This window comes from Bos taurus, chromosome 26, assembly GCF_002263795.3.
Source record: "Bos taurus isolate L1 Dominette 01449 registration number 42190680 breed Hereford chromosome 26, ARS-UCD2.0, whole genome shotgun sequence".
NCBI lineage: Eukaryota > Metazoa > Chordata > Mammalia > Artiodactyla > Bovidae > Bos > Bos taurus.
In genome coordinates, this window is record NC_037353.1 from 36,988,118 (window position 1) to 37,009,107 (window position 20,990).

Sequence of the window (20,990 nt, forward strand, 5' to 3'; positions counted from 1 at the left end):
AAAGGGAAGTAGGCAAGGGAAACTAACCTCTTAGCAAACTGTGACAGATCATGCAATGATTGTTTCTCCTAAATCTAGTCAGACGTTTGTATTCTTCTTGCTTTTCTGAAGAAAATATCTTTTTTCCCCACCTTAGAACTGTGCCCTCTCACCATTCCCAGCCATGAAATCCACTCTGAGAATAAGGATAAAATGTCTATGAACTCTATTCATGTGTGTATTCTTTCTTTCATTAATTCATAAATACCTGTGTTGGTCATGGTTCTAGAAGCTGGGAGCACAGCAGTGGTTAAAGCAAAAGAGGCCTGTGTCCTCATGGAATTGCATTCTAGATGGGAAAAGCAAGAATGCAAATAAATAAACAGAAAAACAACAAAGATAATTATAACTTGTGATGAGTGATGAGAAGGAAGCAAATAAGTTGCCAGGGAGCAAGGATCTGGGTGGGAGGCGAGCAGTGGAGGAGTTTCGAAGGTGGCCAGGTTGGCCTTACTGAAGAGGTGACATTTAAACTAATCGTTGAATGACAAGAAGGAGCCAACCCCACAGAGGTCTAAGGGAGGGAGTTTCAGGCCAGTGCAAAGGCCCTGAGGTGGGAAAGAACTTGACATGTATGATATGGGGGTATGTGGGGAAGGTCAAGTGAATGGTAGGAAGAGAAGAGGTCCAGGGAACAGAGAGTTATCCAACATCTCCTATATAAAAAAGCCAAGACATCGTTTTGCCTACAAAGTTCCAAAAACCAAAGATGTGGTTTTTCCAATAGTCGTGTACGGATATGAGAGTTGGACCATAGAGAAGGCTGAGCACAAAAAGAATCGATGCGTTTGAATTGTCATGCTGGATAAGACTCTTAAGAGTCCCTTGGACTGCAGGGAGATCAAACCAGTCAATCTTCAAGGAAATCAACCCTGAATATTCATTGGAAGAACCAATGCTGAAGGTGAAACTTCAATACTTTGGCTACCTGATGCAAAGAGCCAACTCACTGGAAAAGACCCTGATGCTGGGAAAGATTGGAGGCAAAAGGAGAAGGGGGCAGCAGAGGATGATATGGTTAGATAGTATCAGCGACTCAATGAACATGAATTTGAGCAAACTCCTGGAGATAGCGGAGGACAAAGAAGCCTTGCGTGTTGCAGTCAATAGGGCCACAAAGAGTTGGACGTAACTTGGGGACTGAACAACTAAAGCAACAATCACCCAATTACCTATTTTACCTGGGCTTTGTCATAAATCTCATCCCACCTTAGTGCTGTAACATCAAAGAACAGCATTTGTCTTCTCCACAGTCTTCATCAAGTGCTCCAGTACCTTCCTACATCACATAAACAGATTTCCAAAGCTTGAATACCTCATCAGTCAGGTCAACCAGAAGGTTCAAGTCTGGAGTAGGGAGAAATTTATTTTCTATCTCAATTTATTCTATGTAAGTATTTCCCCTATTCTTGGCAGCTGACACTCAACAAATCTTGTTGATAACTCGCTCAAAATAACTGATATTCAACAACTCCATATTTCATTCTGGATAGTTCTGGATTCAAAGCCCATTTTATCACTCATTGTCTGCATGATATTATAAGCGTGATATTAAAGGCTGGTGCCTCAGTTTCCACATCTGTTTACCTACCTAATGAGGTTGTTGTGAGACTTAAAGTCTCCGTACATGTACTTTTCAAAGTACATGAAAAGTACTCTGACCACACATACTAAGCCTCAGTAACTGCTGGCTGCTATTCCTTATTAGCCTAAGGGAAGTCCTTTCTGTCCCCTTCACAGGAAGGGGGCCCTCTAGCCTGTACCCCAGTGTCTTGTTTATTCAGGAGCAGTGTGAACTTTGACAGTGAGATATATTCAACTCGGAGGTGGTTAGGACACCAAAGGCTCGGCTGTGTGAACCAGCCAAACTGCTCACAGATGCTTGGGTAAGTGGGTGATTCATGATAGCTTCACAAGGTAGTCTCATAGAACAGGTGTGCAAACTTCAGAAGGTCCGAGGACACTCAACAGACATTATGTGGTCTGGTGACATGGGCTTTTATGGGCTCCTGAACCCAGCTATTCCAAATTATAGCAGGATAATATGATTGCTCTTGTTTTAAACCCTTATGTTTTGGATTGGCTCATCCCATAGCAATAGGTAATTAGAACACTAGTTAGTGGGGAATTGTAGTCAGAGGATATTACGGGGCTGTTGACTCTGTCTTCACTGCTCATATGCTCAAGTATTACTAGACTGTGAGAGAGAGACAAACAGAAGGTTTCCTTAGACCCTTCCCTTTGCTGTCAGCTACTTGCAAGGGCATTTTCATCCATTCTAAGTGAGAATGGGTTCATTCACGGTTAGAGTTTGCTACAGTGTCCTTCTTGGGACTTGTAAAGTACTAGATGATCAAATTTAAAAAATTGGAAAGTGGGGTCCACTTGGCACATAATTACATGCACAGGTACATAAGTGCAAAGTTAGACCTTTCCCCTCCTTTTAATCAAGCATCCTTCATCTTACTAGACTTGTGGGAAGATTTGACCTCTGTTTTAATCTTGTTTTATGTATTTGTGTAGACTGAAATATTAAGTGCACACAGCATGTTCTATCATCACCTGCTCTTTCTTTGAAGCAGTGTCCCAGTGATAAGGCTCGAGTATAAGAAAATGGCCCAGGCACTTGATCCAGGGAGAAGAAAGATCTGGAACATCCAACAGGATAAGTCTTCCCAAAGCTGTGAAGTGGGGAGGCAGGGCAAAGAGCCTTGAATTCCTGAGTCTTTGCTCATTACTCTGGTCATGCTTGGTAAAGCTGAGTGTCTGAATTTCTTGTAGATGGTGAGTATTTGGACAATTGCTCTTTTCCTGCTGGGAGCAGCCAAAGGTAAGAAACATCCCACCTACCTTTTGGGAAGGACATAAACTCATCATCTCAGCACTGGCCAGAGAAACCTCAGCCATGGCTGGGCTTCCAGCAGCTCCAGACAGCTCCAAGGTTCCACAGAGAGGCGGACAGGGCTGCCCCAGTGCCTGGGAGAGGAGGCAGTTTGTGGGGGACCTGCCTCAGGGCATCTATCATCAGCCCACCTTTATGCCCAGGGTGCCCGAGGCCAGACTTTTCCCGATAAAGCATTAAATCCTTGTCTGGGTTAACATATTGACTGACCACTGCCTGTTATCATATTAGTAGTCAAATAAACACATCTGAAGCTCTGGGGATAGAATTTTTTTTTTTAATTCAAGGGAATTGCTTTGCATTGTTGTGTTGGTTTCCGCTGTACGACAATGTGAAACAGCTGTAAGTATACATATATCCCCTCCCTCTGGCCTCTGGGTCATCACAGAGCGCCAAGCTGAGCTCCCCGTGCTGTATAGCTGCTTCCACTTGCTGTGTAGTTTGCACATGGTAGCCCGCATATCTCAGTGCTACTCTCGAAATTCCTCCCCTCTCCTTCCCCTCTGTGCCCACAAGTGTGTTCTCCATGTCTGCCTCTGTTTCTGCCCTGCAAATAGGTTCACCAGTACAATTTTTCTAGATTCCATGTATATGTGTTAATGTACAATACTAGTTGTTTTTTTTTTTCTGACTCACAACACTCTATATAACAGGCTCTAGGGAACACAGAACTTTTAAGTTTTGCTGGTGGTTCGAGGCAGAGAGGTCTCTGTGGGATTCAGTGGGACAGGTCCCTAATCAGAAGATGGGCATGGGGGCCAGGCAAGGAGACAGTAGATGGAGCTGAGGCAAGACTCTGCCTGGTCTTCAGCCTGTCCCCAAGCCGGGGAGTGACCAGCCTAGCCTTGGGAGCTAATCTCTGAGTAGTCATCATTTCTCTCCAGGAAACGAAGTTTGCTATGATTCTATCGGGTGCTTCTCTGACTCCAAGCCCTGGGCTGGGGCTGCAATAAGGCCCTTGAAAATTCTCCCCTGGAGCCCGGAGAAGGTTGGCACCCGCCTCCTGCTCTACACCAACAAGAACCCAAACAACTTTCAAGTGAGGCCTCTGCTATTCTAACATTGTAAAGGAGTGAGCGGCTGTGTCTACGCGGGGACCAGAAATTCCTTATTCCTGTACCCTCCTCCTCCACCCCATCCTACCAGCTGCTCCCCCAGGCCTAGCCAGACCTGGACAGAGTAGGTCGCTGGTAAAAAAAAAAAAAAAAAAAAAGGCTTGAATGAATGGTTCCCTTTTGTCAGAACCTCTAGCTGGTTATGTGATTCTGGTCTGTGGCATTGGAACAGGCAGAAATGGGGCAGAAAGAGACAGGCCAAAGTGGCTGGGCTACAAAAACATGGAACCCTTCTGTGTTTGTCACAGATTCTCCTTGCCTCTGATCCATCAACGATTGAGGCGTCCAATTTCCAAATAGCCAAGAAGACCCGGTTCGTCATCCATGGCTTCATAGACAAGGGAGATGAGAGCTGGCTGGTAGACATGTGCAAGGCAGGGCCCGGCTCTAACCCCTGAGGCCTGTGGCCTGTGCCCCGGGCATCTGCCCTTCCTTCCCATGAATACCTCCACCTCCCTTTATGCGATCTCAATTAGTGAACTTGGAAACAGGAAACCCTGACATATTGAGGTTTTACTATGAAATTAAAACGCCTCTTCACAAAAATAAAAAGCCCTTTCCACATTTCTGGACTGCATCAGTAGCCTGAAGCAATGGCATTTGCTCTGTGAGCAATCACTTCCACCCTCTCGTTTCTGATTAGATTATGCCTAAATGTTGTCTGCTTCGTTTCAGTGAGGCTACTTTGTATTTCCATAGATGAGGGATTATGTTCTTTTTGTTCAGTTCTTTCCCACTTCCCTAAGAGTCAGAGATATGTGCTATGACTGTTTATTTGAGATACGAGGAGCTAAGGCTGACCAGGAGTCCAAAATGGCAGAATGTGTGCATGCTTAGTTGCTCACAGATTCTCGTGTCCGACTCTTTGTGACCCTATGGACTGTAGCCGGCCAGGCTCCTCTGTCCTTGGGATTTCCCAAGCAAGAATACTGCAGTGGGTTATCGTTTCCTCCTCCAGGGGATCTTCCCTACTCAGGGATTGAACCCGTCTCTCTTGCTTCATCACCTGGGAAGCCTTTGCACTAAACTGCAGAATAGGAAGTGCCAAAACCCACTGTAGTAGAGTGTCTTTAGGTCAGAAGGACAGACAATGGAATAACACACATGTGTACACATGCACACACACACATGTACACATACACACAAGCATACATGTGCAAAGGCACACAAACACACACATAATATACCATCCATGCCTCTTGTCTTGTGTTCACTGATTTAATGTTTTTCTGACACCTAAGAATTTATCCTAACAGCCTGCCTTCCACACACACATTAGTAACTCCAACCTAAAATGTCAACAGGAAAAGTCACAAACCCTGAAAAGTGAAATAATTCTGCATTTGACCTCAGTTTTTACCATGTATTTAACTCTTAGTCTGTCCCATCATTAATAAGTATCTTAGTGTGTAGACTGTAAGATATAGTTTATACTCTAAATTCTCCAAGTTTGTAAGAGATTCCTCAGGGCTGCTTTAGAAATAAAGGTCCTGAGAAAACAACTGTTGGTATTTGTGTGTGTGATCACACATACTAGTATCATGTATGTGAAAAGATTCTTGATGGATTTTTAATTTATAGCACCATTTTAGACTCAATCTGGTCCTATGTCTTCCCTGGCAGAACTTCTAAGCATATATCAGTTCCTGTGACATCCAGGAAGAAGTTTCCCTTTCAGAATTCTCCAATATATTTTAAATCAGTACAGATCTATTTTTCAAATATCTGCAGTGTGTCTTTCTTCTGTGAAATACTATGCTATCCTAACTCTAAAAATAGTGACCCTTGCCTCCCACCTTAGAACTTACTTAGTGCCCTGTAGCCTGGGGTGGAGCAAGCCCAGGCTTTGTCAAGAGGCTAAAAGGACCCCTAGTGGTCAAATCCACAAAGTCAGTTAGACCCCGGCTTCCAGAGAATGAATGCACTTGAGACCTTTTCTTTGCTCAACAGGGCTCTTTAAATGATGCCCTGGTTTTATCCACCTTACTGAATCAACCTTACTGAATCTGGTCAAAGAAAACCAGAGTGGTCAGCTTTTAATTAATCTACAAGCTAGAGAGAAAACTAATTTGCCTTTCTCATAACATACCCCCCAAGGGACAATTCCTATTGGCAACAGGATTCCTAACAAAGTCAAGTTCATCCCAGTGCCCCTGCTAGGAAGGACAGAAAGATGGCCAGGGGTAACTCTCAGGGACTATTTCTGAGCCCTGGTTGGATGTGGATTCCTAAGCCCCATGATAACCCCCTGGAGTCTCTCCAACACCAGAACGTGTTTGAGGTGGAGGAGGTGAACTACATCTGTGTGGACTGGAAGAGAGGCTCCCAGACCACTTACACTCAGGCCGCCAACAATGTGCGCGTGGTGGGTGCCCAGGTGGCCCAGATGCTGGCCATGCTCAAGGGGAGTGATGGCCGGGCTGCAGAGGAGGTGACACGGCTGGTCTCTGTGCAAAGATGCAACTGAGGGTTCTGTGTTTAAAGAGGAAATATAATTGATAGCTCTCTCAGAGTCTGACTCCTAAAACTCACTGTGAGTCGAGGAGCTGTGGATCTGTAGACGTAGTAAACAAGTACATTTGGGTGAACATCTCTGAGACCAGCGGGTGTGAACACTTTGAGCTTTGTGTTGTCTGTTTGTCCATCCAGTATTTAGGAGCACAGTGTCACAACTGAGGTCCAGGCCCTGGGGGAGTTTACAGTGACAATAGGGTGTGATCAGGGTTCTGATGTGGGGATAGGCCGGGGTAGCTACAAGGCTTTATAGGAGCACATGGGGGTCAGTGAATTTAGTCTGGAGAGGGGGGCCGTAATTAAGGATGTCTCCCAGAAACAGACATCTAAGTTGAGAGCTGATGGCTAAGCTGTGGATGACAACAGGTAGAGAAGTTGAAAGCAGATCCAAATACAACATATTTGAGGAACTGAAAGTTCCACAAAAACTTTGGGTAGAAAAAGAGTCTAGAAAAATAGGTGTTGAGTCAGGAAAGCTCTGAGGCTTTTGTAATGAGTTGGGTTTCATTCTAATGGCAGTGGAAGGTTTTCAGCAGAGGAGTAATGGCTTTAGGTTTGCAAAAACCACAGCAGAGAAATATCCTGACAATATAATCTTCCCTCTCCAGTCGAACTACAGCTACTCACCTTCCCAAGTCCACCTCATTGGCCACAGCCTGGGGGCCCATGTGGCAGGAGAGGCAGGGAGAAAAACTCCAGTCCTGGGGAGGATTACAGATAGGACTCGAGGGCCAGGGCCCCAGGTTTTGTCCCCAGTAGCCCCAGGACATGATACAAGACTCCCTAGCTTGGAGCTGGCCCCAAGGAGTCTGTCCCCTTGGCTGTGGCAGAGCTGGCTGGAGTCTGCACAGAACATTTTGGGAAGCTCCTCAGAAGCCTATCTTTGTGGCAGGGGAGGTAGTGGCTTTCTTCCCTCTGCTTCCTCCACTCTGTCCGCATTCCTCCTCTCTAGATCCATGTTTTCTGTTGGTGTGGTTCTCTTAGCAGGACTGGGCACCCAGGAAGATGCAGAGCAAGACTGAGATGAACATGAGCAAACACAATTAAGAAGGATCCATGTCGTCATTCTTTTTCCCCTTCTCTGAAATCAAGGGCAGAAGAAAACACAAAAATTCCACTGCCTTCGTTGGCAGAAGAAATACCATCACCATCATACCAAAAGCATCCTTTTAACCCAAGCAAAGCTTTTAAATTATAACAACAAATTACATCAATGTAATATAATCATTATGAAGCTAATATAACTATTACAGTAAGCATAGATTAAGTGCCTACTTATCCCAAATACTTTGCAAAGTGCTTTACATTTTTCTCATTTAATCCTCAGAACTAAAGAAAAAGGCTGAGGGAAGCAAATGACTCGCCCAAGGTCACACATCTAATCAGTGATAGAACTGACCCTCAGTCCTGGTTCTCCTATCTTATGGCTTAAGCAAGTCTCTACCTTTATAAGAAGCCTACCATTTATTTTCAAGAGACAGTTATGTTCATGTCTTTACAGCTTTTCTGATAAAATCTTCAAAGACAACTGTTAAATCCAGGAGTCCTGTCGAGAAGGAGATATAGTCAGTAGTGTCCAACTCTTTGAGACCCTAAAGAGCCTGGAAGGCTTTGCCACAAGCGCCACCATATAGTGAGGGAAAAATAATACTAAATATTTACTTACACACCCATAACAATGTGCCAGGCACTTTGCTAAATGCTACATATCCTATCTCATTTAATCTTATCCTAGCTGAATTATTACCCCTATTTTATAAATGGGGAAACTGAGGCATAGAAAAAGTCAGTGATTCACCCAAGGTCATGCAACTTGCTCAAGAAATAGCCAAGCAGGGCTTTGGAGCCAGGCATCCTAGTCCCAGAGGGCTTCCCAGATGGTGCTAGTGGTAAAGAACTTGCCTGCCAATACAGGAGACATACGTGGGTCCAATCCCGCCATCAGGAAGATTCCACTGGAGGAGGGCATGGCAACCCACTCCACTATTCTTGCCTGGAGAATCCCATGGACAGAGGAGCCTGACAGGCTATGGTCCATAGGGTCATAAAGAGTTGGACATTACTGAAGTGACTTCGCATATACGCACACATGCATGCATCCTAGTCCCAGAATCTGTGTTTTGAATCAGGATACCTTACTACTTCTCCCCTTTTCCCTTCAAACTTGCAAAGGGAAAGAGAAAGCTGAAGAAGAAAGATATACAAGGAAGTAGGAGAATCTGTTGTAGAAAAAAATAAATCCTTTCCTAAACAAAATCTGAATTTCTTTGTTCACTGCCCTTCTCTATCCAGGCACTAGAACGTAATAAGCATCATAGAGATTTGATGGCTCCACATTTCATACCCTGGCCATGGCACTGCACAGCTCCAGGGTATCCCTCGAGTTGGGGAGTGCACAACCTGGGTAACTGTACAACCTCCATCTTGCTGGCACCTACAGTCAAACCTATTGTGCACAGAACTGGCCATCTCTTTCGGGCTTGGACCCTGTAGAAGCAAATTTCGAGGGTGCTCCTGAAGAGGTCCAATCGGCCCCTCCGATGCTGGCTTTGTTGATGTGATCCACAGGAATGCAGCTCCCCTGATCCCATTCATGGGTGAGCCCTGCAATGTTCCAGCTGCAAGCACTTTGCAATCATGTTTTCAGCAGGAGAGACCTGCATTAGGAAAAGCTCACCGCTGTTCTAAATATTTCAGGCTTTGGAATGAAACAACAGGTGGATCACTTTGACTTCTTCCCAAATGGAGGAGAGGAAATGCCCGGATGCAGGAAGAATGCCCTGTCACAGATCATAGACCTAGATGGCATCTGGGCAGGCAAAGGCTGAGCAGAGTGGGGGAACCACTTCCCTGGGGATCAGTGCCATTCCCACAGCAAAGCTTAACAATGAAAACACACTGTTCTTTAAAAACAGATCTCCCCTTCTAGAATATAAATAAGATCTCCCCTTCTAGATCTTTTTTTTTTCCTTCTAGATCTTATTCTTAAAAATACAGCCATGTTTCATTTGTTATATCTCAGCTCTGCTGGTTGTTATTTCCTTAAAATATTGTTGTGGGTGTCCTGGAGTGAACAAGCAACAAAGGTTTACAAAACCACTTCTTAGAGCTGTTAACTCAGTCAATTGATAACTACCTAATGAAGGAAATATCATAAAAGTAACTATCCTGACTTAAAGAGAATTTTTCTACCAGTTCTTGCTTATGATATGGTTCAAGCTTATATAACTGGCTTCAATTCTATGGATAAAATGGGAATATTCCCAATCGTGTCCATGGCAAACCCGTTTGCATGAGAGTCACTGCTCTTCTATGTTGGGACAGCAATAAGAAGCAATCACAGGTAATGAAGGTCAGAGCAGAGACTTGCTACTCAATGTGTCTGTTCTTTATCAATGGTCAGCAACTGGAATTAAGGGCATCATTCAGATATAGCTCTCGTATCAGATGAAGTCAGAATGACAATGAATAGGTGAAATTTTCAGCCAGACTCATCATTTGGCCCCACAAATGATGCAATATTTTTATTGAATGTGAGCGTAATGACTTGGCAGGGATGGACACCGTCAAAACAAACGTTAGGGCTGAGGACCAAAGTGTTTGTCTTTCATGGCTTTATGAGGCTTTGAGAGAATAGAGTAGCCTAGACTCTCCATCAGTACCAACGAAGCACGTTCAGGCCAGGTCCTGAAGGTGTGCTATGACAGCGACCACTTGGCAAGAGTTTTTAGGGGCCAAGGAAGTTTCTAAGAAGGAGCAAGACATCCTGAGAGTGAAAGGGGTGCTCACATAAAGCCACCTTAAGCCATTCAGCCTTCCTTTTTATTTGCCTATGTCATAAGAATGTCCTTGCCCTGCTTTTGTCATGTCTGGGAGGTCATGTCACATCTGACTGTATCCTCAAGAACCTCCAACCTGGTGCCTGGAACACGGGACAGCACAGAGGTTAGAGGCCTGGGCTCCAGCCCCAGAGAGGCTTGGGTTTAAACCCCAGCTCCACTGCTCCTACCTGAAATCTGAAACCTGAGGCTGGAGTCTATATGACTTTCTGTAATTAAGGATGGGTGTTACCCATCTTTGAAGAAAAGTGAAAGTGTTAATTGCTCAGTCATGTCTGACTCTTTGCGACCCCGTGGACGGTAGCCCACCAGGCCCCTCTAGCCGTGGGAAACCCTGTTTGCATGAGAGCCACCACTCTTGTCCATGGAAATCCCATGGACAGGCAAGGATACTGGAGTGGGTTGCCATTCCCTTCTCCAGGGGATATTCCTGATCCCAGGATCGAACGTGGGTCTCCTGCGTTGCAGGCAGATTCTTTACTATCTGGGCCACTAGAGAAACACCTGAAGAAAGGTGAGGGTTATAGGGACAATACACGTGAAGAGTTCAAAACATTGCCCAGCAATCAGAAAGTAGGCTTTCTATGTTAACTGTCATTTTGTGTCTGGATTTTGGACTTATCTTAAATTTCTGAATATATAGTCCCATCCCACTTGAAGGGAAATGCAGAGAAGTTGTCACAGGACCCCGGCCACCTGTGCAGACTTCCTCCTTTACTTCCCCAGGAACCTGGGACTTTGTGGCTTGCAATCACTTGAGAAGCTATAAGTACTACTCGGAGAGCGTCCTCAATCCCAATGGATTCACCGGATACCTCTGTGCTTGCTACAGGGACTTTGAGTCTGTAAGATGTTATCCCACCTTGAGTCCCACGGTGGTGCTGTGGTCTTGCTGTGTTGGGGTCTGCAGTACTCTTCACCAGTTTCTGCTGCTGTTGCTAAGTCGCTTCAGTCGTGTCTGACTCTGTGCGACCTCTTAGACGGCAGCCCACCAGGCTCCCCCATCCCTGGGATTCTCCAGGAAAGAACACTGGAGTGGGTTGCCATTTCCTTCTCCAATGCATGAAAGTGAAAAGTGAAAGTGAAGTCGCTCAGTCGTGTCTGACTCTTCACGACCCCGTGGACCGCAGGCTACCAGGCTCCTCTGTCCATGGGATTTTCCAGGCAAGAGTACTGGAGTGGGGTGCCATTGCCTTCTCTGTCACCAGTTTCTGATCATCCCTAATTTTTTTTGGCACTGCATGTCAGAGTTCATGTGGAGTGAACCCCTCCGTGGAGTGGAGGGGAAAAAACCTTTAAGCAGGAGGTAGCTACAATTCTAGAAGAGTCATATGGGAGAGGAAGATTCTGGGAAATCAGAGAGTAGAGCAATCAATTCAGTGATCTAGGAAGGCTTCCTGCTGGAGGCAAAGTTTGAATCTTGCTTGGAAAATCATAGATTTTAGAAGGAGAAGGAGTGCAGATTTCTGACTAAAGCAGAACAAAAGTAGAATGTGTGAGAGAAGAATATACACACCAGAGAGAAGGAAAGTTGGGTGCCAGGCTGGGGGCTGGGGGTGGAGGGTTGTGTCTTGTGCAGCTGGCAACAAGAGAGACAGAAGAAATGATACCCTGGAGCCTGGTGTGACCATCTCTCCCCAGCTCCCCATTCAGTGACATCATGTTGGTAGCCTGAAACTGGCCACAGTCAGTATTTATAGCATGGAAATTGGTAGACATTACAAAAGACTTTTTGTTCCAGTGTTGCCTATTAATCATTCACCAGCATACTGCTTGATGAAAGCCATATTTTATCTAACCTGGGGTCTAGGCATCAATATTTTCTGAACCTCCTGAAGTAGTTCTAACGTGATGTGCCTCAGGTTTGGGTACCACACCCTAGATGAAGGTAGTTTAGAGACCATCTACTCCACTCTCTTTCCAGTTATAAAAGAGGAAACTCAGACTATAGAACATTGCCCGTAAGATGGCTGGATCATAGCAAGACAAACATACCTTACAGCCAGGTCCATCTTTCTCATTAGAACAAGTGCTTCCCCTGTCCAGATGAAGGGTGTCCCACAGATGGGACAATCTGCTGGCAGATTTGCTGGCAAGACACGTGAGGAGCAGCAGAAGTTCATGTGAACACAGGAGATTCCAGCAAATTTACTCGTAAGTTGTGTTGTGACTTTCCTGCCCTGGTAAAGGTTTGGTTTCTGTTTTACGTAAATATGAATACTAATAAATAATAAATAAATACTAATAAATATAAACATAAATAACATGAAATATTTGTAGGTACATTTTATCTTAGTAAAAGGACACATCCACTCAAACTACCCCATTTAAGACTCACTGAGAATTTAGAAAGAGTCTGCTTTACTTCCAGTTTATTTCTACATAAAATGAGCTCATGCAAATAGCATGGCTAATGGGCTAACAGCGATTTACATGTTTCTGTGGCCATCTTCTTTGAATTTTTGCCACTCCACAGTCTTTTGTTCTTTTCATCATAAAAACTGTCTTATCCACATCTGTTTTCCGATTCATTCAAAATTTATTTGATACCAACTCTTTGCCTGTCCAGCCCACTTAGAAGCCCAACTTCAATCTCTCCATTTCCAGCCTTCTGTCCACGTGTCCCTCTTGATCATGGGTGTGGGGGAGGGGTGACTGTTTGGTGGAGGGTGAATAGGGATCAGAAAAGGGGTAATTTCTCTCCAAATTCAGCTGAATGAGCTCAGACAAAGGGTAGATATGGACATGTTTCAGCCACTTTGTGCCAACCTGCCCTATGAAAGTTCCTTAAGATGTTGCACTGTAAATAAAAAAGAGAGAGAGACTGTGTATATACAAATACATAAATATAATACAAGTCTTATATAGTACTTTAAGTCAGGTTTAATGAGATATAATTTATGTATAGCAAAAGTCAGCCTTTGTGGTGTATAGCTGGTTCTGTGGGTTTTGATAAATGAATAGTCATGTAGCCATCTCCACAATCAAGACAGGGAATATTTCCATCACTGTATACATATTTATTTAAAAAGACATTGATGAATCAATCCTTCTTCAGATGTGGTGATGCATGAAATACATGCCCATATTTTAAAACAACAAATTAAACATTCAAAAGCCATATATTCATTCCTCAACTAACATTTATTTATGGATCACAGACTGTGCTAGACATAGGGGGTGCAGGGAGGATGTAAACACTCTAGTATGGAATTTATAATGCAGCAGAGAAGATGGAAAGTGAGCAAGCAGCTCCAAGTGCACTGGGCTTGGCAGATTGCTGCTGGGATATTGGGAGACAGAGCACACAGCCTTGACCAGAGGAAGGAGCAGAGAAAACACCTCTGCGGACCTGAAGGACACGTGGAAGTTGGGCAAAGGGTGTGTGTGGGGGGGTGTGTTTACATTCCTATGTGTGCACGCGTGGGAATGTGAATGTGTATATGAGTCTGTGGGTGTATGTGTACATGTGTATATGTGTGTGTTTATGGGGTTTTCCAGGTGGTGCTAGTGGTAAAGAACCTGCCTGCCAGTGCAGGAGGTATAAGAGACGTGGATTCAATCCCTGGGTCAGGAAAAGCCCCTGGAGGAGGGCAAGGCAACCCACTCCAGTGTTCTTGCCTGGAGGATCCGTTGGACAGAGGAGCCTGGTGGGCTACAGTCTATAGAGTCTCAGAGACTCGGACACAACTGAAGTGACTTAGCACACACACACGTGTGTGCTTAGGTACGTGTGTGAGTGTGTGGTCATAGGTGTGCCAGTTTGTATGCACATGTGTGTGCTCCTGGGGGCCAAGACAGCTCTTCAGATATAAATCTTGATGACCTCTGTGCTGGAGACTGCTCAAGCCACAGAGAGGCAAAGGAAAGACAGGCTTGGCCCTTGAGACTCTGAGGACGGAACCTCGAGTTGCTTTTCAAATGCAGAGACAAGCCCTCACTCCTTTGCCTTCACTCACACTGCTGTCCTTCTAGAGGGGAGCTGCCCAACAGAACTCCAGTTCGTGGTGGCGATGCTCCGTGCGGTCCAGCGCAGCAGCCATCAACCATGTGTAGCAATTCAGCACTTTCCATGTGGCTAAGGGAAGTGAGGGTTTTTTTTTTTTTTAATTTTATTGAATTTGGATTTAAATTTAAGCAGCAACATGTGACTAGTGGTCCCTTTACTGGGGTGGGGCCACTGCTAGACGCGTGCTTCTCCTTAGGGCCTAGTTCCAGTTGTAGGTTAACATGTGGAACTTTCTATCTCAATGCCTCCATGTAAGGAATGGGGAACAGGGATCTGAGATGTGGGTCCACTGTCTTGCGCGTGAATAGACTGAACTCTTTTCTATACCCCGTGCAGGCTGGAGATATGGTGTTTCTATAACACTGTCTGGAAGAAGAGCCACTGGTCAAATCAAAGTTGCTTTGTTTGGAAATAAGGGAAACACTCGTCAATACAATGTCTTGAAGTAAATTTCCTTTTTTGACACCCTCTCTCACATGGTGATACACAAGGCTTTCATATGCATGCGCTGACATGCTTGGCGTATTTTTCTGAATGGCTTTTAAATTATTTACTTTATGTACTGAAGTTAATTTCAGATTTCTGCTAACAAGTGTTCTTTTCTTTATTATAAATCCAGGCATTTAATTCTTTCTTTCTCAATAGATAAGATTTTTTAAGATTAAATCTAATGTTATCCCAGATATCATGTTTTCTGACTAGCCTAGTCACACATGTGTTTTGTATTAAAATAAGTGGATAACTTGTTATTACACAAATAATTCGACCAGAAAAATATGAAAGAATTACAAGGTTTTCTATAACGAAGTTTTGAAGATAAATGAACTTACATTTGAAGAAATAATATTTAAATAGTAGTTTGAGGAACTTCCCTGATAGCCCAGTGGTTAAGACTCCTAACCGCCAGTGCAGGGGGCACAGATTTGATCCCTGGTTGGGAAACTAAGATCCCACATGCCATGTAGCATGGCCAAAAATAAAATAAATAGTAGCTTGAGACTGATGGCATTGTAACTGCATTTTTCATTTTTCTAACCTTTATCTGAGAGTTAATTTGGAAAAATTATCTAGTTAATCTTGAGTAGGGAAAAGTGGCGGGGACTTATATGTTCATTAGAACTTATTGCAGTGAATGGGAATGTTTCTATTTCTCTATTTCAAGTGGGATTATCAAACCAGGCTCCACCCTTTCCGGTGAGTTTGACTCAGATATTGATGTTGGAACAATTGAGAAAGTCAAGTTTCTTTGGAATAACAACGTGATAAACCCAACCCTCCCCAAAGTGGGTGCAGCCAAGATCACCGCACAGAAGGGAGAGGAGCAGACAGAGTAAGTGTCTTTGCTGGCTTGCTCCTGAGGATGTTTGTAGAAAGTTACATTTGTCATGGAAACTCGCCCCGGAAGGTCAGCTAACGTTCAGCCAGGGTCCTCAGCACTCTCTTTGGGAAGCACAGATGATACAGCTCCACTTTCAGTGAAAACTGAGGAGGAAAAATAAGAGAAATAAGAAATAATTTCTGAGGGATATAAAGTTATAAATATGGGTTGGAGGATGGCTACATGTTAAAGAGGGGACGATCCATGAAAGCTCAGAGCAATAGAAGAAGAAATCAGTTTTAGCAAAAGATATAAAATTTGAGATGAGACAAGAGAGAGCTGAGGTGTCCATATTTGCAGAATATTCATCCTGACCCATGATGTCCCAAACTGTCCCAGCTGTGGGAGATATGGGGGTAATGACCATAGCTCGGACCCCAAGTCCAGCCAGGAGGACACCTCTGTGTGGCTTGGCGGAAAGGGGCTCCTGGGATCTTGGTCACTGACTAAGGTTTGGGAGGTCTGGTGGGGTCACTAACCTCAGGCCCCAGAGAATGTCCCTCCCCTGGGCAGAGGGACAGCAGGGTTGGCAGAACTCACAGCTGTCCAGAGGCTGGATGACCTCTGTGAAGTTCTCCTTGTCTCTCTGAAGGGAGGATGGAGAGGCTGGCCCAGGCAGGTGGTCAGCAGAACAAGAAGGTCCTCTCAGAGACAGCACAGCACCGAGGAGGCAGGTGGGGAGCACTGAGCAGGCCGGGGGTGCAGCAGAGGCCTCCCCTGCCAGCCCCACCAGAGAACACTGGGGCTTGAAGGCCAGTTCCCCAGGCCCTGTAAGGAAGTAGAACCATTGCCTGCATCCTGGGACCATGTGGTTAAAATCAGGTCAGAAGAATGTGGTCTCATTGGAATCTTTACAACGCGAGGGCGAGGCGTTCCCAGGAGATGACTTGCTCACAGGTAGATCTGAGAAAGGAAAAAAATATAAGACCGAACCAGCCAGGGCAATGGATCCTACAGTGTCTTTCTGCACTTTCTAGAAAGGGAACAGAATGTGCTTGAGGCCATGCCTGAGGCCCTGAGTCCATCAGCTGCCACCTCAGCTCTCCAGAGGCCTGTGTGGGGCTTCCCCACCTGCCAACTCCAGAGGGAATCTCCAAAAAAAGCTGGATGGTGGACATCAGATATTTTAAATATAGGAAGATCGAACCTCACCAACTAGTCTGGGGAATGAAAATGCTGAATTCATTAACTTATTCAAATATTTTGCTGTTGGGAAAACAGCCAATAAGTAACATTTTAAAAAATAATAATAATTGGGAGACCAAAGAAAAGTAAGACTTTGGTCCAACCTCCTCTCAGATACCCCTCAGATTATTTTTAGTTAATATGTGGAAGTTACTGTGGTTTCAAGTCCTACCAAGGAATCTGCTGACAGGAATTCCCTCCAGTGACATGGTGTCAAAAGAAAAAAATGTAGCTTTCTCCCCTTTATTTCTCTCTGCCCCCAACACTGGCCTCCTCCCTTCCTTCCTCTCTGACTAAAGTGCCAGGAATGCCAGGAGTACAGGAGGGGGATGCAAAGACAGAGTGGAGGATGCTCTGGAGGGCTTAACAATGTAGCTGTTCGCAAATTAGACTTATAATTCATGCAAAAGGTCAAATTACACAATAAGAACTTCCCATGAGGGGCCCAAAGAGAGTGGCTGGGAAGGCAGGCAGAGGGTCCCGGAGGATGAGAGGGGCACGGGGAGGCCAGGCTGCTGAGGGCAGGCCTCCCCTGCAGAGGACCAGAAGATGATTAGGTTAGCTCAGATCATGAACTCCTTATTGCCACATTCAGACTTAAATTGAAGAAAGTAGGGAAAACCACTAGACCATTCAGGTATGGCCTAAATCAAATCCCTTATGATTATACAGTGGAAGTGAGAAATAGATTTAAGGGACTAGATCTCATAGACAGAGTGCCTGATGAACTATGGACGGAGATTCGTGACATTGTACAGAAGACAGGGATCAAGACCATCCCCATGGAAAAGAAATGCAAAAAAGCAAAATGGCTGTCTGGGGAGGCCTTACAAATAGCTGTGAAGAGAAGAAAAGCGAAAAGCAAAGGAGAAAAGGAAAGATATAAGCATCTGAATGCAGAGTTCCAAAGAATAGCAAGGAGAGATAAGAAAGCCTTCCTCAGCGATCAATGCAAAGAAATAGAGGAAAACAACAGAATGGGAAAGACTAGAGATCTCTTTAAGAAAATTATAGATACCAAGGGGACATTTCATGCAAGATCGGCTTGATAAAGGACAGAAATGGTATGGACCTAACAGAAGCAGATGTTAAGAAGAGATGGCAAGAATACACAGAAGAACTGTACAAAAAAGATCTTCACGACCAAGATAATCACAATGGTGTGATCACTCACCTAGAGCCAGACATCCTGGAATGTGAAGTCAAGTGGGCCTTAGAAAGCATCACTACGAACAAAGCTGGTGGAGGTGATGGAATTCCAGTTGAGCTATCTCAAATCCTGAAAGATGATGCTGTGAAAGTGCTGCACTTAATAGGCCAGCAAATTTGAAAAAGTAGTAGTGGCCACAGGACTGGAAAAGGTCGGATTTCATTCCAATCCCAAGAAAGGCAATGCCAAAGAATGCTCAAACTACCACACAATTGCACTCATCTCACATGCTAGTAAAGTAATGCTCAAAATTCTCCAAGCCAGGCTTCAGCAATACATGAACCGTGAACTTCCAGATGTTCAAACTGGTTCTAGAAAAGGCAGAGTAACCAGAGATCAAATTGCCAACATCTGCTGGATCATGGAAAAAGCAAGAGAGTTCCATAAAAACATCTATTTCTGTTTTATTGACTATGCTAAAGCCTTTGACTGTGTGGATCACAATAAACTGTGGAATATTCTGAAAGAGATGGGAATACCAGACCACCTGACCTGCCTCTTGAGAAACCTGTATACAGGTCAGGAAGCAACAGTTAGAACTGGACATGGAACAACAGACTGGTTCCAAATAGGAAAAGGAGTACGTCAAGACTGTATATTGTCACCCTGCTTATTTAACTTATATGCAGAGTACATCATGAGAAATGCAGGGCTGGAGGAAGTACAGGCTGGAATCAAGATTGCTGGGAGAAATATCAATAACCTCAGATATGCAGATGACACCACCCTTATGGCAGAAAGTGAAGAGGAACTAAAAAGCCTCTTGATGAAAGTGAAAGAAGAGAGTGAAAAAGTTGGCTTAAAGCTCAACATTCAGAAAACTAAAATCATGGCATCCAGTCCCATCACTTCATGGGAAATAGATGGGGAAACAGTGGAAATGGTGTCAGACTTTATTTTTTTGGGCTCCCAAATCACTGCAGATGGTGACTGCAGCCATGAAATTAAAAGATGCTTACTCTTTGGAAGGAAAGTTATGACCAACCTAGATAGCATATTGAAAAGCAGAGACATTACTTTGCCAACAAGTTCGTATAGTCAAGGCTATGGTTTTTCCAGTGGTCATGTATGGATGTGAGAGTTGGACTGTGAAGAAAGCTGAGAGCTGAAGAATTGATGCTTTTGAACTGTGGTGTTGGAGAAGACTCTTGAGAGTCCCTTGGACTGCAAGAAGATCCAACCAGTCCATTCTAAAGGAGATCGGTCCTGGGTGTTCTTTGGAAGGAATGATGCTAAAGCTGAAACTCCAGTACTTTGGCCACCTCATGTGAAGAGTTGACTCATTGGAAAAGACTCTCATGCTGGGAGGCATTGGAGGCAGGAGGAGAAGGGGACGACAGAGGATGAGATGGCTGGATGGCATCACCGACTTGATGGACACGAGTTTGGGTGAACTCCGGGAGTTGGTGATGGATAGGGAGGCCTGGCGTGCTGCAATTCATGGGGTCACAAAGAGTCGGACACGACTGAGCGACTGAACTGAACTGAACTGAACCTAACCTAAGCTAACCGGAAGATGATTAGGTTAGGGTTAGGGTTAGGGCTTCCCGAAAAGACAAATGAAATACAGAGGAAAATGGGGAGGGGCCAGTGAAGGTGAGGAAAGAGATGAAGCTGCAGAGCTCATAGGTGGTTAGACCTGAGAGAAGCCCATGTTTCTGAGAAGAGCTATAACCATCACCACTTAAATCTGCATTGTTTTTAAATTAATTATAGAGCTTTTTTACATGTATTGTCATGAGACGTATTACCAACATGGAATTCTCACTAGTCACGGGAGAGAGCTATGCCCTCTTCTACAAATGACACCGGTGGTGAGACTCAAGTAACAGCTTCCTGTCATGTTGGGAAGGCAGGAGGGGGGAGCCCCAGCAGAGAGCCAGGCCCCCGACTCCAGGCTTGAAAGGCAAGGTCACGGTAGCTTTGACCCAACCATAGAAAATGTGGGCCATGACGTCAGCTAGACCTGTATCTGCATCTTGGTTCTTCCACATATTAACTGAGAGCCTTCTGTGCCTCAGTTTCCTCTTCTGTGAGGTAGGACTTGTGACAACACCTCCGCATACTTGTTCTCATCGCACACACAGTGAACAGCTAGTGTCTTTGCAGCCAGTAGCTCAGTCTACTGTAGCAACTGTGTTTTCTGGAGCTACTATAAAGTTGAATCACGTCCTCTGAGTGACTGAGCCAAGAGTGAGTCCATCTGTAAATCCATGTGCCAGGGTTTTGGGGTGTTCGCATGGGTTGTGGAGAAGGAGAGCTGTGAGAGGCCCAGTCCCTGCTCCAAGGAGCTCACAGTCCTGGCTGCCAGAGTGTCCAGAGACCATCCACCCCGCTCGTGTCCTGAGTTCAGCCAGCCATTCCCACTGGAAGCCCTCAGGCAATCAGCCCTCCAGTCACTGTTCAAAGCTACCAGCCTAGGGCAGCCCTCGGCCTTTTGAATTGTAAATCAGCAATTACCTCCACTGAATGAGTCCAGTTGCCAGGTAAGGATGCCCGGCACTTAGAAAAAGCCTTCCTTTTCTCTCCACAGATACAGTTTCTGCAGCGAAGACACCGTGAGAGAAGACGTCCTGCTCACTCTCATGCCCTGTTAAACGCCAGGCACGGTGCCACTGCGTGTGACACCAATAAAATCCATTCATGCATCTATCTGCTCTCCTCTGTTGCTGATGTCAGCTGCCCGCTATGGGACATTTGGAAACTGAATATTTTTAAATGTCCTGCACATTTTCCATATATTTGGATTTCCTGCCCTTGACCTCCAGTTACCACGTCTTTTCCCCCAACCCAGTTTCC

At 44.9% G+C, this 20,990-nt stretch overlaps 1 protein-coding gene across 1 annotated transcript; it reads left to right on the top strand.

Annotated features, from left to right (window-relative positions):
• Window positions 1-2,820: 2,820 nt before the first annotated feature.
• On the top strand, window positions 2,821-20,788 carry PNLIPRP1 (pancreatic lipase related protein 1). Its single transcript, XM_015460748.2, is given in 15 exon segments — window positions 2,821-2,869; window positions 3,826-3,980; window positions 4,305-4,430; window positions 6,326-6,453; window positions 7,172-7,268; window positions 9,030-9,093; window positions 9,096-9,167; window positions 9,268-9,387; window positions 11,136-11,254; window positions 12,434-12,466; window positions 12,468-12,528; window positions 12,531-12,563; window positions 14,755-14,863; window positions 15,581-15,748; window positions 20,725-20,788. Coding segments are annotated over 15 exon segments (1,398 nt in total).
• Window positions 20,789-20,990: the final 202 nt, after the last annotated feature.